This window comes from Symphalangus syndactylus, chromosome 6 (genome assembly GCF_028878055.3).
Source record: "Symphalangus syndactylus isolate Jambi chromosome 6, NHGRI_mSymSyn1-v2.1_pri, whole genome shotgun sequence".
Taxonomy (NCBI): domain Eukaryota; kingdom Metazoa; phylum Chordata; class Mammalia; order Primates; family Hylobatidae; genus Symphalangus; species Symphalangus syndactylus.
Window position 1 is genome coordinate 118,303,088 of NC_072428.2, and position 26,063 is coordinate 118,329,150.

Consider the following 26,063-nt stretch of genomic DNA (forward strand, 5'->3'; position numbering starts at 1 on the left):
AGAACAATGGGGAGAGGGAGTTTAGAATGGAAAGAGTTAGTGTTTGGTGCTGGAGCATGGATTTGAGATGGAAAGGGAGAGATGTGGAGAAATGGGGATTGAGGGATGGGGATGGCATGGAGGTGTCCACGGGCTGAAAGTCCCAAAGAGCCAGAGGAACAGTGTGTCACAGGTAACCAAGCTAATCTGCTAGAGTGGAGGCTGCAGTCAGGTGCATGGCTGAACGTGCTGTTTCCTGGCAGGTGGGTGGCCCCTCCAGGTGCACAGCATGGCTGCTGGCATGGGCTGAGGCAGAGGGAGGAGAGGGCCCTGAGGATGAGGAGTGAAGGAGGTGAGCAGTCAGGAGCTGGATGGGATGTGTCCAGGGAGGCTGATGAATCCTGGGGTTGTGGCAGGACTTGGAGCACAGAAGGACAAGTAGAGAGGGAGAGGGGAGAATAGAGAAGGGAGAGAGGGAGGGAAGAGGAGGGGAGGGAGAGAAGAACCCAAGGGAAGAGAAAGAAAAACATTTATTTTGGGCAGAGGCAGGAAAGGGAAACTAATGTGTCAGGCTTGAGGCTGTTTGGGGGCATCATTTAGTGATAGTAAATGTCTCTATTTTAATCAATAAGGCTAAAGGACTTGATTGAGAATGTAAACCACCCCAGGGACCAGGCTAAATGTCTCCATTTGCAATTCTTAAATTGTCATAAGAGTGTGAAATGATCAGACTCTTCAGAGGTGTCCCAGATCACAGGACAAAGGGTACCCAAGAAAACGAAGAGTGGCTGGGACAGTTCACAGGGCCCAACCCGGCTGGCAGCCGCACACAGCTCCTGGCCTGAGGCTAATCTGAGAGAGGAGGCTTCAGAGGAAAGGGGTTGAGACCAGAAGGCAGGGGGTGGGACCAGATCTCAACTAGAAAACTCTGGTCCCTCCAAGGACCCAAATGGGGACCCAAGAAATTCTCTCAGTCGGCTCAGAGAGTGAAAGAATGATGAAGGTTCTTTCAAGTTGCAGAAATCATGTTTTCCTTACTCAAATGTGGATTTGCTATACCCAGCCCAGTGTCTCATATAGAGCAGGTGCTCAATAAATATTTGTATAATTAAGCAAAATTGATTTAACAGAAATAAGGAGAGGGTGTGTGCATGTTTCAACCTATTGGCTGGAGACCTGATATGTTCCCCTTCCAGACAGACTTTAAATTTAAGGGGCATATGTTTTCAGGATCTCCTGGGGCTGTATCATGGAAAAAAAAAAAAAAAAAAAAAAAGAAGAAAAAAGTTTAAAATGGAGAAGGAAGAAGGTATCAGTACAGTTAACTCTCTAATAGAGGACTCCCAGCTCTCAGTTGATGGTTTTCTTCTTCTTTTTCTTTTTGTTTTTTTCTGTTTTGTTTTTTGTTTGAGGGGTGGGGGTTGAGACACAGAGCCATGACTTTTGAGCAGTCATGATCACAGCTCACTGCAGCCTCCACCTCCCAGGCTCACACAAGCCTCCCACCTCAGCCTCCTGAGTAGCTGGGCCTAAAGGTGTGTGCCACCACACTGGCTAATTTTTAAAATTTTTTGTAGAGATGGGTTCTTACTATGTTGCCCAGGGTGGTCTCAAACTCCTGGCTCAAGCGATCCTACTGCCTTGGCCTCCCAAAGTGCTGGGATTACAGGCATGAGCCACTGCACCTGGCCGAGTAGATAGCATTCTATTCTCTTCATGGAGAACAGGTGGGAAGAGCCTTCCTTTGCTTCTTAAATGACCCCTGACCCTGCAGTGCAGCAAGTGCAGCTGGCCACACATGTAGCCCTCACTCAGCTACTGCAACAGCTCTGAGTGCTGGGCACCGTGCTGAGCACTTTCCAAGTAGCTGGACTTGGTTCAGCCTCACAGCACTCAGAGAGGAGGTTATTACCATTTCGTGTATAAATCAGTACCTTCAGGTCAGAGAGGATGCAGGGTGACACCACTGGCCAGGGTGGGCCTGAGCCACCAACCTTCTTTCAGTCCTCAGAGCCTGGGCCCACCATCCACCGTTGCCTGCCACAAATGATGGACTGTAGTCACAGCAGTCGCCCTCTTCTCCTCACCTGCTTGGAGCTGGTGCCCACCGATCCCTTTGGACAAATGCCTGCCCTCTCTGGTCACAAAGCCAAATCACTCTCCTGTTCTGTAGGTAGAGGCAGGGCATGGAAAACCCCAAAAATTCCACTTCGAAAAGAACTTCATTTTGCAGCAAAGGGAGGGGTAGAGGGAAGAGAGAAGTATAGAAAATGATTCAGAAACAGCTGAACTTTGAAAAACGAAGAAAAATCTCTCAGGCGCTGCAGAGAAGTGCAGTTTTAAATGAAGCCTTGCCAAGGGACTGAAAAATTGCTTATGAGCAGAGGACATCGGCTCAGGGAGCAGCTGAACTGACAGGGCAGACAGAACTGCTGGGATGACAGTTTGTTCAGCAGCAGCAAAGGAAACTCGAGCACGCTCTTTCTTAGTCACTGGATTTCAGGAGGCCACTGAATTCTACAACCACTAAATCGCATGACCACGAAATATGATCGATTCCAAATAGGATAGCCACTGAGTCCTATGGTGCTAATACGTGAAACTAAATACTAGAGTAACTAAATACTACAGATATGAAATACTACATGTCCTAAATACTACAGCCACTTAATTCTACAGCCACGAATACTGTAGCAACTGAATCTACATCTCAGACGTAAAATATTGGTTGTTATGACTCCAGTACACCGGGCTGAAGGAAAATCAGTAACTTTGTTAAAAGAGTAACAGCCTTGGCTGGGCATGGTGGCTCATGCCTGTAAGGGAGCCTGGGAGGCCGAGGCAGGCAGATCACCTGAGGTCGGGAGTTTGAGACCAGTTTGGCCAACATGGTGAAACCCTGTCTCTACTAAAAATACAAAATTTAGCCCAGCGTGGGGGTGCATGCCTGTAATCCCAGCTACTTGGGAGGCTGAGGCAAGAGAATCACTTGAACCCGGGAGGTGGAGGTTGCAGTGAGCCAAGAACACGCCACTGCACTCCAGCCTGGGTGACAGAGCCAGACTCCATCTCAAAAAAAAAAAAAAAAAAAATGGCAATGAACTCCCAGAAAGGGCCCCCCAGTCCAGCAAGAGTGGTAGATGCTGGGGAAGGAAAGGAGAAAGGTTTCCAGAAAGAGTGATTGCTGAGCTGAGAATCAGCTGGAAGGAGGAGAGAGAAGGTGGCATTCTGGAGAGAAGCACAGAAAGGAGAAATCACATATGAGTGGCAAAACCTAGCAGAGCTCTCTGTTGCTGAAGCCTGAAGTTTTAAGTTAGAAGAGCAGGGAAATTTGGTCAAGCAAGCGTGGACCCAATGGGCAGAGTTCTTAGTGCATCAGGCTAAAGTTGAGCCTTTATTCCACAGTTGATGGGCAGCCACCATGAGGCTTTAGGTCAGGGAGAGGGCGACATGCCTGTTAGGGAGGTGACTCTGGCCAAGGCTGGCGTTTGAGATGGCTGGTGTGGAAACCATGGCACCTGTCCAGGGCAAGAAGTTTGAGAATCTAGGCAAATGTGCTGGCAACAGGCAGGTCGAGGTGGGGCGGTCTCAGGAATTATTTAAGAGTAACATTTTACACCCTCCCCAAGAATCGGCAGAGCTTGGCTAGTGACATGGCATAGAGGTGAGAGCAGAGAAGTCTCCGACAGCCGAAGTGTCTAGTGTGGATGATTGTGGATCATGGTGCCACAAACTGGGACAGATGATGTAGGAAAAAGAGTGAGCCAGAAAGTGTTTCATTTCCCTGTATTCCTGCATTAAAAACCTTCCTAAAATGTGGACTTAAATAACAGTTTATTATTTCTCATGATTGTGTGGGCCAAGAAATGGTCAGGGCTCAGCGGGGCAGTTTTACTCCACACAACTTTACCTGGGGCCATTCTCTTGGCTGTGCCCAGCCAACGGCTGGGCTGGAAGGTCCATGTGTCCCTCACATGCTCAGCACCTTGGTGCTCCTCCACATGTCCCCTCTCTCTCCAAGTGGCTAGCTTGGGCTTCCTCACAGCATGGTGGTCTTAGGATAGCTGAACTTCTTCAATGGGGTGGCCTCCCAGAGGGTGTATTCTAAGAGTCAAAGGCAGATGCTCTATATCTTCCAAGTCCCAATCTCAGAAATGACACAAAGTCACTGTGCCACGTTCTATTGGGTACAAGAAGTCACTGATCCAGCCCATATTTAAGAAAAGGAGAAACAGCCTCCAACTCTGAATGGAAGGAGTAGCAAAGAACGTGTGGCCATTTTAACCCACAACAGCGGGTGCGGTGAATGCTGTGAAGTGCCACCCAGGTGCCCCTTCAGAATGGAGGCACTTGGTTCCCTGAGGATGTATTGGCTGCTCATACCTGGGTCCCTCTCCAGGAACTGTCCTCCCCTAAAGTCACATCCCCTCTCCAAGGAGAGTTGCTATCCAGTGACTGGTGGTTGCGGGCATACCACAGCCCAGCTCCCAGCGTCTCTCTGTGACAATTCTGAAGGATCATCTCAGCTCTAGAGCTGTGAGACCAGCTGATGGCTCCGTGTGTCGAAGTTCAAGTTCTCCCTCTGCCTGGTCTGCTTTCCTTACTCCCTTTGGATGCTGCTCCTGAGTCCTCCCCAGTCATCTCCTGCACTTAAATGCACCTCACAGCATTTGCCAAGAACCTGCCCAAGGTTGAGGAACCTGACCTCCACCAAGAGGCTGAGCTCTGACTGGGTGTGTAGTGGTTGGACAGCCTCTGCAATAGTCAGAGCCTCTGCAGTGGGCAGGGTTTGGGAGGCTGGAGGCTGGAGTCTGAGGGAGACATCTGGGCCTGTGATGGAGTCAGCAGAGTAAGGGGATTGGGAGGCTGAGGTGAAAACCATGTGAACATTTACTCAAACAATCCGCTAATGGTTTTTTTTTGTTTGGTTGGTTTTTTTTGTTTGTTTGTTTTTTGAGACAGAGTCTCACTTTGTTGCCCAGGCTGGAGTGCAGTGGCATCATCTTGGCTCACTGCAACCTCTGCCTCCTGGGTTCAAGCGATTCTCCTGCCTCAGCCTCCCAAGTAGCTGGGGTTACAGGTTCCCACCACCACACCCGGCTTATTTTTGTATTTTTAGTAGAGACAGGGTTTCACCATGTTGGCCAGGCTGGTCTCAAACTCCTGACCTCAAGTGATCCTCCCACTTCGGCCTCCCAAAGTACTGGGAATACAGGTATGAGCCATACACCCAACCGAAATCCGCTAATGTTAATTATCCGGTTGTTTCCAATTTTCATTATTATAAATATAATACATGGCCTGATACCTAAATTCTTTCATTCATGGTTCTGATCATTTTTTTTCTCATATTTTTAGAGACTATGTCTCACTGGGTCTTGCTAGGCTGGTCTTGAGCTCCTAGACTCAAGCAATCCTCCTGCCTAAGCCTCCTGAGTAGCTGGAATTACAGGCGTGCTCCACTGCACCTGGCTCTGAGCCCTTTTTTTAGTGAAAGATTTTGAGTGAAATGATTCATTGCTTGAGTGAAATAATGAATTAAAGAATATGAGCATTTTGAGGCTACCAGGATTTTCCAAGGCCCCTTTGCACACCGCATTTACACGGCATTCTCCTTCAGCCAAATTCCCTAAATTCATAAGAGGCCTGATTTAGGGAAGGTCACTGATTCAGCTGGAGAGTTAATTATTCATTTGAATTGGTTTGTGCAAAAAGCTCCAGAGAGCCCACAAGAATAAATTGAAAAGCTATTAGAACAGGCAAATTTAATAAAGTGGCTGGATGCAAAATTCAATAGCTTCCTCATCAACTAGCAATAACCAATTAGAAGATATAATGGGGGTGGGTGGATGGGGAAGCAGAGATAGCAACAACAACAAAAATACCTCAGATCTACTGCATCAGTGTTAGAAATGGAAACTATCTCTTATAACTTTGTAGACTTTTTTTTAAAAACCCATGAAACAATTAATTCAATAGGAAATCATGCCATGTTCCCAAATGGAAAGGCTGCATGTGCTGTAGAGTTGACCTGTAGGTTGAACACAATCCAATTAAAAGTCCAAGGAGATTTGCTGCTTTGTTGTTGTTAAGCATGCCACAGTTATTCTAAAGTTTACTCTGAAGAAATACATAGGCAAGAATAGATGAGAAAAAAAAATGTGAAGATGAATGAGGAGGAATTTTGCCTTATCAGATATTAAATATACAATAAAGCTAAAATAATGAAAATAGTGTAGCCATAATGCAAGAATTAGCAGACACATCAGTGGGGTCATATCTACAAGCAGGAGTTCGTGTACAAGAGGCTAGTGGCTAATGAAGATGGAATCACACTGCTGTGAGGCGAGGTGGCATTATTTGGTAAGTGGTACAGAGAAAATTGGTTAACAATTTGGGGGGAAATACTCTCATATCTCACATTCAAATAAGTACATTCCGTGTGGATGAAAGAGTTAAACGCTGTCATGGGTTGACCTGTGTCCATAAAAAAAAATATATGTTGAAGGTCAGAATGTGACCTTATTTGGAGACAGTTTCATTCCAGATGCAATTAATTATGCTAAATTGCGGTCATAGGAGAGTAGGGTAGGCCCCTAATCCAATATGACTTACATGCTTATAAGAAGATGGCATGTGGAGACAGAGGCAGGGACTGGGGCTCCACGCTGCTACCAGCCAAGGAAGTCTGGGGCTACCAGAAGCTGGAAGTGGCAAGGAAGCATCTTTCCTCTATGGGTTTCAGAGGGAGCGGCCCTGCTGACCCTTGATCTCAGACTTCCAGCCTCTGGAGCTGTGAGACCATACATTTCTGTTGTTCTAAGCCACCCAATTTGTGGCACTTTGCTTCACAGCCCTAGGACACTAATACAAATGTCTAATTATAGAACCATGTTAAAAATTCAGAGGAAATACAGGTAAAAAAAATGTATATACTGTACTTGCAAAAGCAGTAAGAAACTTTGGGAATGATAGCAAGAGGAGTCTAAAAATTTTAAAAAATAAAGCATTTTTTAAAAGCAGTAAGAACTTTATAAGCATAAAAGCAATGGAAAAAATCCAAAAGAAAAATCAAACTTTATATAAAAAACAGGTTTACCAAAATTAAAAGGTAAACAGCAAGCTTGGAAATTGAACCGCTACAAAATGACAACATGGCCACTATTCTTAATGAGTAAGGAGAACCTTAAAACCCCACTGGAAAATTGGGTGAAGAAGACCAGGCATGGTGGCTCATGCCTGTAATCCCAGCACTCTGGGAGGCCAAGGTGGGCGGATCACCTGAGGTCGGGAGTTTGAGACCAGCCTGACCAACATGGAGAAACCCTGTCTCTACTAAAAATACAAAATTAGCCAGGCGTGGTGGCACATGCCTGTAATCCCAGCTACTTGGGAGGCTGAGGCAAGAGAATCGCTTGAACGTAGGAGGCGGAGACTGTGGTGAGCCGAGATCATGCCGTTGTACTCCAGCCTGGACAACAAGAGCAAAACTCTGTCTCAAAAAAACAAAAGAAAGAAAATTGGGTGAAGAAGATGGACAATTCACAGAGAATATACATGACTATAAACATACAAAGGATCCAACCTTGTTAGTAATCAAATCCATATAAATAGAAGACATTTTTTGCCTTTCAAATTAACTTAATCATGAGCGGGTACAGTAAAACTTGTATCCTTGTATGTCCCTCCATAATACCATACATGGTATAAATTTCTACAATTTTTAGAATATAATCTGGTGCTATGTATAAAGAGGCTTTTTAAAATTCATACTCAGTAATTCTCCTTCTAAAAATCTATCTTAAGGAATTAATTAGAAAGTTAGACCAATGTTTATCTACAAAGATGTTCATCACTGGACAGTGGCTCATGCCTGTAATCCCAGCACTTTGGGAGGCTAAGGCAGGAGGATCACTTGAGCCCAGGAGTTTGAGACCAGTCTGGGCAACAAAGGGAGACCCACATCTCCACTAAAAATAAAAAAATTAGCTGGGCATGGTAGCACACACTTGTGGCCCTAGCTTCTCGAGAGGCTGAGGTTGGAGAATCACTTGAGCCCTGGAGTTCAAGGCTGGCAATGAACTATGATTATACCACTGCACTCCAGCCTGGGTGACAGAGCAAGACTCTATCTCAAAAAACAACAAAAAGATGTTCATCACTGCATTATTTATAGTAATAAAAAATTAGAAACTGCCTCAATGTCTAAAGGGAATCATGGCACATCCATGTGATGTTAAATTATGCAGCCATTAAAGGTGATGATTTCATTGTATTTAATGACATGGAAAATACAATTAAAATGTAAAATTCAAGAGCTCAGTATTACATGCATAGTATTATTAGCCAAATTTTATAAAACACATATCTACCGGGGAAAAAAAGTGTTAAAATCAGCCAAAATACTTATTGTTTCCTCTGGATACCATGATTTATAGATGGTTTTAATTGTTTTCATTCCAGTAAAATATATGTAACAAAATTTACCACTTTAACCATTTTTTAGTGTATAATTCAGTAGCATTAAGTACATTCACAATATTAGGTAACCCATCACTACTATAATTTTCCAGAATTTTTTCTTTCATCTTCCAGGACTTTTTCATCTTCCCACACTGAAACCCTGTACCCATTAAACAATACCTCCCTCCCCATTGCCCCTTACCCTCAGCCTCTGGTAACCTCAATGGCACTTTCTGTCTCTCACAAATCTGCCTAGTCTAGGTACTTCATACAAGTGGAATCATATTATATTTTCCCTTTGTCTGGGTTATTTCACTTAGCACAGTGTTTTTAAGGTTCATCCATGTTGCAGCATGAATCAGAATTTCATTACTTTCTATGGCTGAATAACGTTCCATTGTACATAACTTAAATATCCCATTTTGTTCATCCATTCATCTGTTGATGGACATTTGGGCTGTTTCCCCTTTTTAACTACTGTGAATAATGCTATGAACAGTAATGTACACATTTATGTTCACATCCTTGCTTCCAGTTCTTTTGAGTATATACTGAAGAGTGAAATTCCTGGATCATATGACATTTCTATTATTAATTTTTGGAGGAATAGTTGGTTTTTAATTTTTAAAATTTCCTTGTGTGCTGCGGGAAGTCAGGGACCCCGAACAGAGGGACCGGCTGGAGCCGCGGCAGAGGAACATGAATTGTGAAAATTTCATGGACATTTATCAGTTCCCAAATACTTTTATAATTTCTTATGCCGGTCTTTACTTTAATCTCTTAATCCTGTTATCTTCGTAAACTGAGAATGTACGTCACCTCAGGACCACTGTGATATTTGTGTTAACTGTACAAACTGATTGTAAAACATGTGTGTTTGAACAATATGAAATCAGTGCACCTTGAAAAAGAACAGAATAACAGTGATTTTTAGGGAACAAGGGAAGACAACCATAAGGTCTGACTGCCTGTGGGGTCAGACAAAAAGAGCCATATTTTTCTTCTTGCAGAGAGCCTATAAACGGATGTGCAAGTAGGAGAGATATCACTAAATTCCTTTCCTAGCAAGGAATATTAATATTAATACCCTGGGAAAGGAATGCATTCCTGGGGGGAGGTCTATAAACAGCCGCTCTGGGAGTTTCTCTCTTATGTGGTTGAGACAAGGACTGAGATACGCCCTGGTCTCCTGCAGTACCCTCAGGCTTATTAGGGTGGGGAAAAACTCCGCCCTGGTAAATTTGTGGTCAGACCGGTTCTCTGCTCTCAACCCTGTTTTCTGTTGTTTAAGATGTTTATCAAGACAATAAGCACAAAGCTGAACATAGACCCTTATCAGTAGTTCTGTTTTGCCTTTTGTCCTGTTCCCTCAGAAGCATGTGATCTTTGTTCTGCTTTTTGACCTTTGAAGCATGTGATCTTTGTACCTACTCCCTGTTTTACACCCCCTCCCCTTTTGAAACCCTTAATAAAAAATTTGCTGGTTTGAGGCTCAGGTGGGCATCACAGTCCTACTGATATGTGATGTCACCCCTGGCGGCCCAGCTGTAAAATTCCTCTCTTTGTACTCTTTCTCTTTATTTCTCAGCCGGCCAACACTTATGGAAAATAGAAAGAACCTACATTGAAATATTGGGGGTGGGTTCCCCCAATACTTCCGTATTTTTCAGATTCTCTTTACTGAGCATATATTATTTTTATAATACAAAAAAAATGAACATATTTATTTTCAAATGCCTCCCATTGCTTTTCTTTAAATATACGGAATATATTCTTTACAAATAAAGCACTGCTCCTTCAGAGCCAAGCAAAGGATCACTCATTTTCCCCTTAACTGAGAGCAAGGCCTGTGCATGAACAAAACGCCTGCTTTAAAATGTACCCATGGCCGGATGTTGTGGCTCACACTTATAATCCCAGCACTTTGGGAAGCCAAGGTGGGTGGATCACTTGAGCTCAGGAGTTCAAGACCAGCCTGGGCAACATGGCGAAACTCTGTCTCTATAACAAATACGCCAAAAATTAGCTAGGCATGGTGGTGTGTGCCTGTAGTCTCAGCTATTTGGAAGGCTGACTTGGGAGGATCACTAGAGCCCAGGAGGTGGAGGCTGCAGTGAGCTGTGATTACACCACTGCACTTCAGCCTGGGAGACAGAGTGAGACCCTCTCTCTCAAAAAAAAAAAAAAAATTTACCCAGATTTGTTTTCATCGGGTATGGTAAGATGACAGACAGAGAGAAAACGATCTCTGCAAGAAGAGTTTGTTATGCAGTTCCCAGGAGGAGAGGTATGTCACGCCTTGCAGGGCAACACAGGAAGAACTTGGGTTAGCCAGGAAGCAGAGGGGGTGAGGGAAAAGCACGACCCAGTGCCTTTAATGTAGTTTCCAGCAGAAAGGCAAAGCAAGGCAGGGAAGCAGGCTTAGGATTGGCTAGTCTGTATAACTTTGGCAGGCCCTGGCTATAGGGATGGTCCCTAGTTGTCCCATGCCTGGACCTGGAGTGATTTAGGGCAGGGGGAATATTGGCTTGCTGTGTCAGAGTTTGATAAACGAGATGACTGGGAGTATGGGCTCTGGATTGACTGGTTTGCATACGAAAGGCACGCTCCACAAGTTGTTTACTCTCTCCCCAAAGTAGCTAGCCCTGGGAGGGGCAGTCTCTCCAGGATAATGCATCATAAAAACAACAACAGCACCTGATTAGTATAATGTATTAGTATAATTAGTATAATTATATAGAATTAGTATAATTCTCTTCATAGCAGTTTGTAACAGCAAAGGTTGGAAACCTTTGAATGGGATTTCCATCACATAAAGAACTGGTTACGTAAATTATGTTACACTGATACAATCCAGTGAGCCTCCCTTCAGAGAGAGGCACCCTCATGGCCTAATCACTTCTTTAAGGCCCCCATCTCAATACTATCACATTGGCAATAACCTGAATTTTGGAAGGGACACATTCAAACCATAGCAGAGATGTAATCAAATTAAGATGAAATCATTGGGCTGCGCCTAAGCCAATATGACTGGTGTCTTTATAAGAAGAGGGAAATTTGGACATAGACCTATAGACACAGGGAGAAGATGGCCATGTGACAATGAGACAGAGACTGCAGTGATGCATCTATATGCCAGGCAATGCCAAGAAATTCCTCAGAAGGAACCAACCTTGCCAACACTTTGATTTTGGACTTCTAGCCTCCAGAACCGTAAGGTGATAAATTTCTGTTGTTTAAGCCACCCAGCCTGTGGTACTCTCTTACAGTAGCCCTAGCTGACTAATATAGGCCCTTTCTCAACTTTCCCTAGAAGCCCAGGTTTCCTTGCTACAACCCTGGCAGAGGCTTTGGCACATTTCACTCTTCCTCTCTTTGTGATTGGTTTTCACAAAGAAGCTCAAAGTGGAGGAATGATCTCTGGACATGAAGCCTGAGGACCATGCAAGCTCCTTCCTGCCAGAGGCTCTGTTCTGGGTTCTACCTGGCCTGGACTCTGAGGGCTCTGAGCAGGGAAGGGTTAGAACCCAGCATGGATCAAACATTTCAGATGAATCAGCACTGGAGCTCACTCTGCTCAGGACCCTCTGCAGCTCCTGGGGGAGCACTGGCACAGAGGGGTGCACAGTCAATATTCAGTTAACACTGGTTGGTTGAATGAAGAGTGAGCTATCTTGAGCCTGACTTTTCTGATCCTTCAATGAGCATGCTAACATCATCCAACCCCTGACCTTGTGGTGAGGATCAAAGATGTTAATGCCCACTAAATGCTTTCTACGATGCCTGGAAACAACTGTTATCAATACTGTGCTATGCTTTGGTAAAGAAGGCTGTTCCCTTACAGCAAAATTGGCAAGTGTGTCTCACCTCCCATGCTGACTCCAATTGTTGGGTGCGGTTGCATGGATTGATGTCAAAAGCCTCCCGAGGCCCAGTCTGGGCCAGACGCAGGGACTGTCATGATCCCTTAGCAGGGTTTGCTCTGGAAAAGGAGGAACACGGACCCGGGTGCCATCTCTTCACAGTGCTCCACCCCTAGGACCTGCTTAAATGGCACAGCCAGCTCCTCAGAGAGACAAGACACACTCTCCTTCTGCCTGCAGTTGTGAGGAAAGAAGGGGCACCAAGGAAGGTGGGTCACCCCAGAAGCAGAGCCTGGCTCATATTCTGGTATCCCTGCAGAGGCTGGAGATGTGGACAGCGCCACCTGAGGACATGCAGCCTTCCCAGGATTCTGGCGTGTGTTCCCACCCCTAGCAGGAGAGAAGTGGAAATTAGCCAATCACCCTGGAAGTGGGCAACCAGTCTTTCTCCCCTTTCCTGTGAATTCACTCAGGACACTGGGGACAAAAGACATCACAGACCCTATCTCCCGTGCTCTTTTACAATGGCTATTTCATTTAGTACTAGGGGGCTTTTTGCCTCTATTTTATAAATGAGCAAAGAGGACTAGAGGGTCTGAGTGATTTGTCCAGGGTCATCCTCTGTCCTTTGGCTTTTACCTGTGTCACCGCAGCCTCCTGGGGAGATGGGTGTGAAAGTGGGCAAAGGGTGAGTCTCAGCTTCACGGGGCTGCAGCATCAGCAACCTCTCTTGCCTGTCCATCAGCACTGACAGGGGCAACACCTGGCCTGGCGCAAGGCTCTCCGCTTCTTGCTCTCAGGACTTGGAGTCTCTTGGGAGGAGCCTCAGCCTTTCTCTCAGCTCCTGCTTTTGTCTCTAGCCTTCCTAGAGTAACTCAGATCAGTTCACACCCCTCTACCCCTGACTACCCAGGAAAAGACATGATCCCTCGTTAAGACCCAGCTATTGCCTAAGGGTCACTGAGGGCCTCAAACCCCAGAGGCAGGCACCTGGGAGCCCACTTGGTGGGCCTTGCCCTGGCCCAGACATCACAGACCACTCTCACTGCACTGGCTATTAAGTGCCTGCTCTCTACTAGGGATTCCCAGGGGGTGGCCAAAAGAAGGAAAGACACCTCCACAGGAAGGATGGGCCCAGAAAGACTTTCCATGGCTCCGACAAGGGGTCCTAAGGCACCCTATCAAAGTGCAAGTCCCTGAATCTGTGTCCCAAGCTCTGAAAATGCAAGAGGTGCTTGGGGCAAACAGGGAGTGTCCTGTCACTGAAGGTCTGCAAGCAGAGGGGTGAGGGACTGCTAGCTTTCTACAGATTTCCCTTCTTTTCTTCTGGGCCTCTAGGCCAGAGACAGGCATTTTACTTGACGAGATCATCCTCAGCACATACCTGACACATAGTAGGTGCTCGGTAATTGTTAGCTGTTGTTATTAACCATTACGTGAGTTTAGAGTGCCCGCCCTATTGCAGAGAGGGAGACAGCAGAAACAAATGGTGATTCTAAGAACCTGTCCCCTTCCCTGGGACTCACGCCAGTGGCTGGTCGCCAGTTGCACCCACACGTGGCTGGCTGCGGGCAGGAGAGCTGGGATCATTCGTTCTGGCAGCTGTCCCCATTCGTTCTGGCAGCTGTCCCTGCAGATGAGGATCGAGGGTATGTGACTGCCTGAGCAGCCACTTCAATGCTAATATCCCTTTAATAGCTCTCGTCAAATTGCCACGGCTCTCCCCAGAGATTTTCATGGCTATGGAAAATAAATAGCCATTATCTGACCTCCAGGGGAATGAAGATGTCTGCAGAATTCGGGGAAAAGCAGTTATAAAACTGAGTAGAGCCAGCCCACCCTTTCCCTATTAGCAACCTCTAAGGGAGTCCTAGCTTCTGCCTAGGAAATCACAAAATATGTATTCACTCCTCGAACTCTCTTTTTTCACCTTTTAGTATGTATATGTGTACATTTGGCTTGTGGTAGATCAGGAGAGAGAAAGAGAGAAAACAACTACAAAAATATGTAATGATTAGTTAGTCCTGGGGTAGTGGGAAAAGAAGCTGGTCAAGTAAAGGGTTTAATCCTTTTTTATTTTATTATTTTTTTAGACAGGGTATCACTCTGTTGCCCAGGTTGGAGTACAGACAGTAGTACAACCATAGCTCACTGCAGCTTCAAACTCCTGGGCTCAAGCAATCCTCCTGCCCCAGCCTCCCGAGCAGCGGGGACTACAGTGCACACCACCATACAAGGCTAATTTTTAAATTTTGGGCAGTTTCACTATGTTGCCCAGGCCGGTCCTGAACTCCTGGCCTCAAGGGATCCTCCCATCTCAGCCTCCCATAGTGCTGGGGTTACAGGTATGGGCCACCAAGCCCAGCTGGAAGTTTTTAAAACATTTCAACATTCAAAGAATGTGAGAATGAAAATGCCCTTCCTTTTCTTACCACCTAAATTGGAAAAGAGAAACTATTTTTTTAATCCCAAAAACATTTGGTATAGCTGGCAAAAAGTGTTCTGTTCTTATATATGAGACAGTTCCTGAAATAGGCCCTAGAGACAGCACTCAGGGCCAAGTGGGACCTTGCTCTGGTACTAGCTCAGGTGGCCAAGGGATTTCAGGAGAGGGTCTAAACTTCCCCACATCCTGCTTTCATCAGCTATAAGACTAGGTGCTGACATCTGCTTCTCAATAACCTTCACCAGGCTTGCTGTGAAGGTCACCTGAGATAAGAGACGTGAAAGGGTGCTGAAGATGCAAAAGCCTAAGCCAGGCAGCCCTGCTTGGCCTGGCCTCATGGAAAGGGGCAATGCCCCAGCCCAGCACACAACCAAGGCCTCATGATGACAATTCTTCAAAACTGGTCCTTGGCTGGTCCTCCCTTGCCAGGATGAGACTGTGCAAAGCCCCACCCACAGGCAGCTGCTCCAGGTGTTGTTTAAAGGCTCCAAATTCCTTCCAACTAAAAGTATCTTTCCATCCCTGTTGGTATAGTGGTTAGAGGAAAAAAAATTAAAAGAAAATGAACAATGTATTTTCCACGTCAAGATGCCTGAACTTCCCATAACAGCTGTCACTTTGAGAAGCCATAAGAGAAAGGGCCAGGTCTCCATAGGTCATTATTCTTACCAGGCAGGGTCAACTTCCTCTATTAACACCCATGCACGTATCAGAAGCTACCCATGAAAGGCCAAGGGCCTACAGCAAAGCTCCCACGACTGGAAAGTATTTAAGCATAAGGAACAGAATAGTTTCAAGGGAAGGGTAAGAAACAGAGTCTGGAAGGCTGGGCAGAACACTACTTGGACAACTAAAAAAGGAAGTGGGGACATCCCAAAGAGTGGTCTGGCCACTCCCAGAACCTGTGTAAGTAGGAAACAAAAAGCATTTATTGCTGGTAAATGCTTAACAACTGGCTCTCTGGGATAAAAATGTATATATGTACAGAAATTTATTATAAATTTCATTGATAAAAAGGATGTGCAGCACATAATTTATAAATAATAAAATATACAATGCCATTTATTGTAATTCTAGAAAAGTTTTTTACAGAATGCTTTCGTTGATTTTTGCTGACTCTTGTATCCAACCTGTTTGCAATTCAACCATGATATGACACAACCAGACTACAAATAAATGTTTGTTACTATCTGATTCAGGAAAGCAGTCACTCATTTCATGGAATGGATATGGGCTGTTACTCAGTGGAAAGACACATGAGATGGTTCAGTGCTAACTCACCCTTCTGATAGAAAATGCCAGAAAGTTTCCATCCCATTGACAGGCTTGGAGTCTTGAGTACCATCTGGGTGGGTGGAGCTGGCACTGGCACGATACCTCTCCACTGCTATCCTGACAGAGATGGGGCATGTGCTTCCCAGGGCCACTTGCCAACCTGGGGAGGTTTTCCATCTTGCTGGTTTGGTGAGGGAGGCTGCTTTCAGATTTCAAGTGGACACTGCTGGCCTGGATGGGGCTGAGGGGCTCTGCCTCCGAGAGGTGTTCTTTGCTTTGTGACATTACCTCTCTGAAGTACAGCAGGCCTGCTTTACTCCTCAGAATCTTGCTGCAGAGCTAAGGGCTGGACAATTTCATGTTCTCTGGCAACTGATGGCCACTGTGGTACCGGAGGAGGGATGTATGTCAGGGCACTTTCAAAAGTATGTTATTAGAAAGTTGCGCATCATGGCCGGGCACGGTGGCTCACACCTGTAATCCCAGCACTTTGGGAGGCCGAGGTGGGTGGATCACCTGAGGTCAGGAGTTCGAGACCAGCCTGCCCAACACTGGTGAAACCCCGTCTCTACTAAAAATACAAAAATTAGCTTGGTGTGGTGGCGCACACCTGTAATCCCAGCTACTCCGGGGGCTGAGGAAGGAGAATCACTTGAACCTGGGGGGTGGAGGTTGCAGTGAGCTGAGATCACCCCACTGCACTCCAGCCCTGGGCAATAAGAATGAAACTCTGTCTCAAAAAAAAAAAAAAAAAAAAAAAAAGAAAGTTGTGCATCAATCCTGTTGTCTCACTGTAAATAGCATAAGAACAATGTTCTGGCCCCTCCCTCCATTTGAGGTGCCAGGTTCTACGACAGGGTCTTCCCCACCATGGACCAGAATACAAGATAGCATTTTTTCTGCAGTAGTATCCAAAGCAAAAACTTCATCAGAAGGATGGCACTGGAGTCTCTTTCAGTTGAAAAGTGCATGCAGACAATTGAGTGCCAGATCCAGGGGAGAGGAAAAGGCGGCAGAGAACTGGGGAGACAGGTTGAGAGTAAGGAGATGAAGGGACATTTGAGAATCTGAATTTTTTCTTTTTTTGTAGAGATGGGATCTTGCTATGTTGCCCAGGCTAGTCCTGAACTCCTGGGCTCAAGTGATTTTCCCACTTTGACCTCTCAAAGCACTGGGATTACAGGCATGAGCCACCATGCTAAGCCGAGGGAACCTGTTTCTTACGGCTGGGTTTCTTGCACATCCAGACTTCACCATCCCGCCTTGTGCATACAGACTGGGAGTCCCTTGGGTAGCAGGGGGACAGGAACGGGATTGGCTTTGGCCATGAGGCAGATTAAGCAACATCTAAGGGGAGTTGCTAGTGGACCAAGGCCCAGACCACAGTGCAGGGGAGAGGGAGAAAAGGGGTGGAAGAGTGACAGGAACTGACATTTTTTGAGCAGTTACTATGAGAGGAATAAAACTGGGCAAGAAAGAAAGAGAAAATACATAAAACAAGCACAGGTTGTTCAGCATCTCTTCAGATGACGACTGTCTGGTACATCCTTTACCACCATTATCCTCAATCACCAATCACTAAGCACTGCCATGTACCAGGCCTGGGGGCTGGGACTATGAGAGCTAGTTCTTATAAGGGGCTCATGATCTACTTGGGAAAGCAAGACCTAAAGAAATGACAAGTAAGCCACAATGGCATATGCTTTGTCAAATGAGAGGATACCAATCAGTAAGTGTGCCAGGGACTTAGAGGAAGGGGTCACAATGCCCTGGGATGGCTGAGGTCCCCAGGGAGATGTTGGGCCTTGAGCCAGAACTTGAGTGCTGGACGGCACTTGAGTGGAAAGGAGGGGCAGAGAGATTGTCCAGATTGCAATGGACAAGGCATAGCAGAAAGTACATAGATGGTACACTCTAGGCACTGTGAACAGCAGTTTATTATTATTTTTTCCTTCATGCTGTCTTCTGGGGTCCTTAGGAAATGACTCTGTTGTCCTTCACAAGCCCAGCTAGGCCCTGGAACAAATGGCCTTTAGAGAGTTCAACAGTATGAAACTCCTACTACGAGTAAATCAATGTTAGGTGTTGTGGGGTATGTGGAAAAGTGAAAAAATAATAGTCCCTGCCTTGAAGGACAAGAAATGATTTTCCCTTTATCAAATGTCCAGGGAAGGAGACTGTGGGATGACACTGTGGCAGTGAAGTCTCACATCTGGTAAAAGGCAGTGGGCTCTGGGCAGCGTGGACAAGTTTAAGAAACACTGAATTTGCCATCTATCAAGATGCTCCATTTGGGGGTGGTCCAAAAGGTCTTTCAGTGACTCAGCAGTTCTCTTCTCAGAATTAGTTCCCAGTCTGTGCCTTCCAATCTTCCCAGTATATTCCTTTACCAGCACGAAAACTCATGTACAGCCAATGACCAGTTCAGAATCAGATGCCAAAGTAATCAGACTACACCAGTAGCTCACCCCATGTCTGGTCACCGAGTAAGCCATCACAGACTCTGCAAATAATCCTGGAAAGGAAGAGGTACCAGGACAAGTATGAAAGAACCAAAACAAGGATGTGAATAACTTCTAAACTGGTCAGCCTTGGACAAAAGGAAATCTGGAAATCTCAACTTGACCTGAGAGAAACCTCATCCTGGCCCTTAAAGTGCCAATTAAGGCTGAGTTGAAAAGGAGTTGGGCATCACCAGAGACAAACTACAAACAAACTTAGCTTAGGCGCCCACAGTGTGATGATGTGGTTATTTCCATGAAGGAGCAGTCTATGGAGAAGTGCAGGAACTTTCAAAGTTGCATGGGCAGGGCTGCTTCTTATATGACAGAATTGGCAGCTGCCTGTCACTTCACAGTGGGTCACACAAATATGAAGCAGAGAACTGGCTGTGTGGGTCAGTGGGAGAGCTTAAGACTGCAGATTCTGGGGAATCAGCACTCACTGTGACACATGTGATCTACTGTCTCCTCAGACAACTGAAGGATGATGAGAAAGGGATCTCTGGAGCCTTGACCTTCTGGGCCCCGAATTTCTAGCTGGAAAACCTCTTTTCAAGACAAAAACATACCAAAGTACATTTCGAAGTATTTCGAAGAATGAATCACATGCCCTAACTTTATAATAGAGGAAGGCACAGATCTCATTTTTGTGACAGGTGAAACATAATCCTTGCCACAGGTTAACTCCAGAAGAAGGAACTGTACAGCTGAACAGAGCAGATTCTTAGAAACTACAAACTAACCAACAAACAAACAAGGCAAAGAACAGCTGCACATCATCTTAAGATTCCTTATTTAAAGGTTATATCTCTAAGCCAGGCTATTATGTAATCAAGCAGGAAAATACTACTAAAACTTGATAGTTATAACTGGTGGCTTTGTCTTGGATGTTAACAAAAAATTTGCTGTTGTTTTTCAAAATAATAGAGATGGGGGTCTCACTATGTTGGCCAGGTCGGTCTCGAACTCCTGACCTCAAGCAATCCTCCCACCTCCCGAAGTGCTGCAATCATAGGTGTGAGACTCTGTGCCCCACCTGTTGTTTTTTAACCAAGCAATCTGTAACTCAACTTTCATGTTAATTCAGAAAACTCCATTTTCTGACACATCAGGCCCTGAAGTGAAGGAGAAGTGAGCACAACTCTCACTGCACTAAAATTCCCAAGGCAAGGAGTCAATGGAGCTGACCAAATAGCCCATGGAAAGATGTTCCAAAGGAAGACATCACATATGGAATTTGACTATTAAGAAAGGGAAGATTCAACCTCATATAAAGAACTCTTTAAAGACCTGTACAACAGCTCTCCAAGCAAGTGAATGAGGTTTTAACATACTGAGTTACTCAAGTTGTTAAAAGAAATATTTGGATCTAAGAGAATCTGACAATGTTATCTGAACAAACACCAATTTTGATCTATTCTAAGTGTTAAGATATATTTTTGAATGTTAAAGATATTCGTGTACTAGGGAAAAAAGAGTGGTGAGCAGACGGAGAGTTGGCCAAGGAAAAACGGATCAACTGACTGGCAGGTTATAGCTATTCTGACACTCTTAATAAAGTCCCTTACTTCCTCCACACTGTACAGACCAGGCTGAGAAAGACATGTTGCCAGGCTACCGTAAGAATGTTTGACAACCCAAGTCATGTCTCGAGGTGAACTTGGAGATAAATCACCTGTCCTTTCGATCTCTCGAAAGGTTTAAATATTTCCTTGGCCTCTCCTTTATCCATTTCTAAACCAATCAAAGGCATTTCAGAGCATTCACGGATCCCCCAAGATATTGCAACGAAATAACCATGTCTCGACCAGGTGCGGTGGCTCATGCCTGTAATCCCAGCACTTTGGGAGGCTGAGGTGGACAGATCACAAGGTCAGGAGTTTGAGACCAGCCTGGCCAACATGGTGAAACCCCATCTCTACTAAAAATACAAAAATTAGCTGGGCGTGGTGGCGGCACCTGTAATCCCAGCTACTTGGGAGGCTGAGGCAGGAGAATCGCTTGAACCCAGGAGGCGGAGGTTGCAGTGAGCCAAGATCACGCCATTGCACTCCAGCCTGGGCAATAGAGCAAGATTCTGTCTCAAAAAAAAAAAAAGAAAAAAAAAGAACCATGTCTCTAGCTCAGCAATGGTTCTGTCAAAGCATTATTTCTAACACTCAACTAGACTAAGCAATCAAGAATTTTGGGCTATGTTCCCAACTTTTTATCTTGCCTACTGAATACTGTTTCTTCCTTTCCTACCTTATTTTTTTCATTCAACAAATATTTATTCAATACTTACTATATGCCTGAGTCAGTATTAGGCGCTGTGTCTACAGGAGTGAACAAGAGGGATAAAGTCCCGCTCACAAAGCATACATTCTAACTGGAGAGACAAACAATTTCAGATAGAGATTAGTGCTAGAAAGAGACAAATGATTTCAGATAGATATTAGTGCTAGAAAGAAACAGGGAAGCAGGCCAGGCCTGGTGGCTCACACCTGTAATACCAGGACTTTGGAAGGTCGAGGTGGGTGGCTCACCCCTAGTCAACATGGTGAAACCCCATTTCTACTAAAAATACAAAATTTAGCCAAGAATGGTGGCATGTACCTGTAGTCCCAGCTACTTGGGAGGGTGAGGCGGGAAAATCGCTTGAACCTGGGAGGTAGAGGTTGCAATGAGCTGAGACAGCACCACTGCACTCCAGCCTGGGCGACAGAGTGAGACTCCGTCTCAAAAAAAAAAAAGAAGAAGAAGAAACAGGGAAGCAGAATTCAGTAAGGGGGCAAGATAGAGGGGAGGGGAAGAAAAGCCCTACTTTAGATAGTCTGGGAAGAGCTCCAGGAGGAGGCGACAACTAGTGGAGATCTGAGTGACAAGTAAAAGATGCAAGGGAAAAACTCTCCAGGCAAACGGAATGGATACAAAGGCTCTGAGGTGGTCAAGAGTCAAGAGTCAAGAGATGGAAGGAAGGCCTGTGTAGCCAAAAGTGAATGAAGAAGAGAGTGGATAAAGACAAGCAGAGGTGACAGGGCTGGAGAGCCCAGGGAATCAAATGTTATAGAAGACAAGATTTCAATCAAAGTGAGATGTCAAACCCCTGGAGTTTTTCAGTAGGTATGAAGCCATCTTAAGGGGCAGACTTAATGAGGATCAAGTGTCCTCATTAAGGAGGACTTAGAGACCTAGTGGGTACAATGAAAAAGGCGGTGCTCTATGAGAGAAATGCAGGTCATCGCTAACCAGGCTAGTGTCTTTAGGCCACTGCAGGCCAATTCAACTGGAAATCCCCTCATTTGACAAACACATAAGTGCAGCTCTCTGCCAGGCCCCACCTCCCCCCATTCTTTTCCAAGTGTCTCCGCCTGTAGTGATTAGGTTAGAAAGCATTTCTCTCTGCTCTCACTTAGTCAGTTCCTGCAGTGTGTAAGACTACAGAGCTGAATTAGGAATGTCAAAGAATGTTCATACATAATAAAGGAGTCACACATATTAGAAATGACATTGTTACTAAAAAGCCACACACTATCTCATTTAGAGAATATGCTTAACAAAATATACATCTTAAAAATTCAGCACTCCAGAATGCTTTTTCAGGTGTTTCCATTTGAGAAATAAAGAATAAAAATTGGTAATAATTATAGACACAACTTCATACAATAATCTGGATAATAGGCAAGAAGCATCATGATGTCTTTCAGATATTTCTCTTTGTGGCTAATGAACCACACATCAAAGGATGGACCAAAGTTCAGATGTAAACAGTCCAGGGCACCTCCCAGCACAGTGGCAGTGCCCTCGGGGATTTTCTTTCCCTCAGTGAGAGACATGGGGGATGGGGAGCCCAGGAGTGTCACGAGCAGTACACAACCCAGCTTCTTACCCAGCCCGCTGGCATCATCAACTATCAAACCATTTGCTCCTCTTTGCAAGAGGTGCTCCTTTTGAAGGTCCCAATAATTTCTGCTTATATTGTTCGACCAGCTGGTTGAAGCGGGTTTCCGTCTTATTTCCCTTAGCTTTTTTCCTAGATACCTACAAATGAAAGGATTAGAAACATAATATAATCGATTTCAAAGACTATATATCACCTTACCCTCAGGACACCCAAGAGAGAACGTAAGTGGGACAGAGATCATATCTACCAGAAAGGGGTAGGTTTCTAGAGAGAGACCCTTAGAGAGAAAGGCTCAAACAGAATCATCCACTGGTAAGAAATTAGACCAAGAGTGAGTGCACAGGGAGCAGGGCCGACTAACCTCCCTGTCTGTTGGGGGCTCAGGGGCCTCTCTTACTCTAGCTCCCAAAGGCTCACTTTAGTCTCAAAGCAGATGAGCCAGCACAGAGTCCGGCCATTCTTGCTTGCCCGTTCCCTCCCCAAGAACACTGCTCAAGGGATTTCAGAGATCTCTATAACATAGTATGGTATAGGTCAGAAACTTCCCAGACACAGATTTCTTGAGTAGGATGGGAAGCTAATGCTGCTTTTACCCTTAAAGGAAAGAGACTAGGGAAGGGGAGAAGCAAGCTTGCCTTCAAGTGTTCAAGAATGTAGGACCACCGTTTTCTACTAAAAGGAACTAGGGCTCCTTGGGAAAATGCCTAATGTCAGGACTGGGGAAGAGGTACCTGAGCTGAGCCTGGGACATCCTGCACTAGAAAGCAAGGATACTACCAGACAAATAGGCCACATCAGAAAGACTCAGAAGCCAACCTGCAGGGCTTTCTGCCAGCCTTAGACAGAGTAAGAATAATGACAGTATTTGAAACATATCAAGCATATGAAAACTCAGGATTTCATAATACTAAAAAATGAGCCAGTATGGCAACAGCTCATTACTCTGAAAACTAATAGAGAGAAAAAAAAAAAAAAAATCAAGCATTTGTCCTGTCTTTCCTACATAAATGATATTTTGTGGTAACCAAATAATTGACAAAGGAAGATTTTTCTTTCTAGAGTTCTAATTAAAAATGCAAAAGGATAGAAGTTTAAATAATCAGCATTCTGTAACCCATAATGAAATAATGGATCTGGTAACACTCATCAATAATTGCTAAGGCCATTACATGAAAGGCTAATTGGAGACTTCATCAATGGAAGGATAAGGCAGATAATCCTGAAATCTACTGATCAATCTCAGAATCACTAAAAATGGGCAACCAGGTAGTATGTGCCTCAGGTGATATAAGGAAACACACACACCACCTATGAAATACTCTCTTCAAGAAAACTGAACTTGAAGGCCGGGCGCGGTGGCTCACGCTTGTAATCCCAGCACTTTGGGAGGCCGAGGCAGGCGGATCACGAGGTCAGGAGATCGAGACCACGGTGAAACCCCGTCTCTACCAAAAATACAAAAAAAATTAGCCGGGCGTGGTGGCGGGCGCCTGTAGTCCCAGCTACTCGGAGAGGCTGAGGCAGGAGAATGGCGTGAACCCGGGAGGCAGAGCTTGCAGTGAGCCGAGATCGCGCCACTGCACTCCAGCCTGGGTGACAGAGCAAGACTCCGTCTCAAAAAAAAAAAAAAAAAAAAAGAAAACTGAACTTGAGGCCAAGCACGGTGGCTTACGCCTGTAATCCCAGCACTTTGGGAGGCCGAGGCAGGCGAATCACCTGAGGTCAAGAGTTCGAGGCCAGCCTGGCCAACATGGTGAAACCCTATCTCTACTAAAAATACAAAATTAGCTGGGCATGGTGGCACATGCCTGTAATCCCAGCTACTTGGGAGGCTACTCCAGGAGGCGGAGGTTGCAGTGAGCCCAGATTGCACCATTGCACTCCAGCCTAGGCAACAAGAGCAAAACTCCATCTCAAAAAAATTAAAAAAAAAAAAAAAAAGAAAACTGAACTTGATCAAGCTACCGGACTGAACTACCAGGTGACAGGCAATATGGGGGTGTCACAGAAACAAGTTAAATGACACCACAAGGAAGCAAATGGCTAAATTAAAAATGTAACACAAATGACCTGGTTTCTCCAATAAATGAATAGTATGGAAAAAAGGGTGGTAAGGAAGAATGGATATTAGTGAAGAAAAAAATGATTTAAGAAATTAAAAACCCAAGTATAATGTGTGGACTTTGGATCCCGACTCATACTAACCAAATATAAAAAAATTTTTTTCAGGCAATTGGGGGAATTTTAATATGGCTTTAATGTATCATTTGTGTAGTAGATGATAAAGGACTTATTAGTTTCATTAGATATTATAATGGCATAAGGTGTGTGTGTTTAAGGCCTGATCAGTTAGAGATGCACTCTGAGGTTTTACTGAGCAATATGTTTCATTTTCATATGAGACACATTTACATGTGAAATGGGCTTTGCTTTAATATACTCTAGTGGGGAAAGCATGTTATAGGGAATATGTAAAACAAGGAGACTGCTGAAACACAGGAACAGATACACGGAGGTTCATTTTACTTTTTTCTCTCCACTTTTATGATTGTAAAGCTCAACATTCTCTAAAAAGTTACCGTCCTACACAGAAGTCTTTCTTTTTTTCTTTTTTGCTCAACTAACCGAGGTACAAACATGGCTACGACCTGGCAGAACTATGCCATACCAAAGCTGTATGTCCTGCAGCACTCACCTGCTCGGAAGATAATTGCTGTTTCTCCTGCTTCCACTGGTTTATCTGGGGCTTTGGTTTTTTGGGATGGACGGGCTTCACTTTGCCTTTGTCCCGCAACCTGAAATAACATGGCTGAGTGTCACCTTGAATCCTTCTTCTAATTTGACACCTCTAGGTTCTCTTAGCTCAAGAGATAAAATTCCTCTTTGTACACTGGCCCTTCCCAAGCCCATGATAAGTTAAGTCATTCTAAAAAGGGATACTGCAACAGACCCTCTGAAAGCTCAACATTTGTGTACTTAGGACTGCTTGATGCCAGGAGTTTGAGACCAGCCTAGGCAACATAGCAACCCCCTGTCTCTACTAAAATGAAATTAAAGAGTCCCAGCTACTCAGGAGGCTGAGGCAGGTGGATTGAGTCCAGGAGTTGAGGTTACAGTGCGCTATGATCATGCCACTGCACTCTAGCCTGGACAACAGAGCAAGACCCTGTGACATGGTTTGGATCTGTGTCCTTGTCCAAATCTCATGTTGAATTGTAATCCCCAATGTTGGAGGCTGGGCCTGGTGGGAGGTGACTGGATCATGGGGACGACTCCTTCATGAATGGTTTAGCACCATCCCCTCAGTGCTGTTCTCGTGACGGTGAATGAGTTACCGCAAGATCTGGTTGTTTAAAACACTCCTTCCCCCTGCTCCTGGCCATGTGATGTGCCAGTTCCCACTTCACCTTCCACTATGATTAAGTTTCCTGAGGCCTCCCTGGAAGATGAGCAGCTGCTGTCATGCTTCCTGTACAGCCTGTGGAACCATGAGCCAATTAAGCCTCTTTTCTTTATAAATTACCCAGTCTCAGGTTTTTTTTTTTTTTTCTTTTTTGGGATGGAGTCTTGCTCCGTAGCCCAGGCTCGAGTACAGTGGCGCAATCTCGGCTCACTGCAAGCTCTGCATCCCAGGTTCAGGCCATTCTCCTGCC

The 26,063-nt window shown here is 45.1% G+C and overlaps 1 protein-coding gene across 5 annotated transcripts in view; it reads right to left on the reverse strand.

Moving 5' to 3' along the window:
• Positions 1–8,241: 8,241 nt before the first annotated feature.
• RBM28 (RNA binding motif protein 28) overlaps positions 8,242–26,063 on the reverse strand; it is a 48,346-nt gene continuing 30,524 nt past the window's right edge. For 3 of the 5 annotated variants that reach the window (XM_055283903.2, XM_063642244.1, XM_055283904.2), the window contains 2 exons: positions 25,106–25,205; positions 22,003–22,547 (listed from right to left, as the gene is read on the reverse strand). In XM_055283903.2, coding sequence (XP_055139878.1) covers positions 22,413–22,547; positions 25,106–25,205 — 235 coding nt within the window. In that variant the 3' untranslated portion in view covers positions 22,003–22,412. Of the gene's footprint in view, positions 15,274–22,002; positions 22,548–25,105; positions 25,206–26,063 lie in introns of those variants that run through there. The other 2 variants (XM_063642243.1, XM_055283902.2) reach the window with 1 other exon arrangement.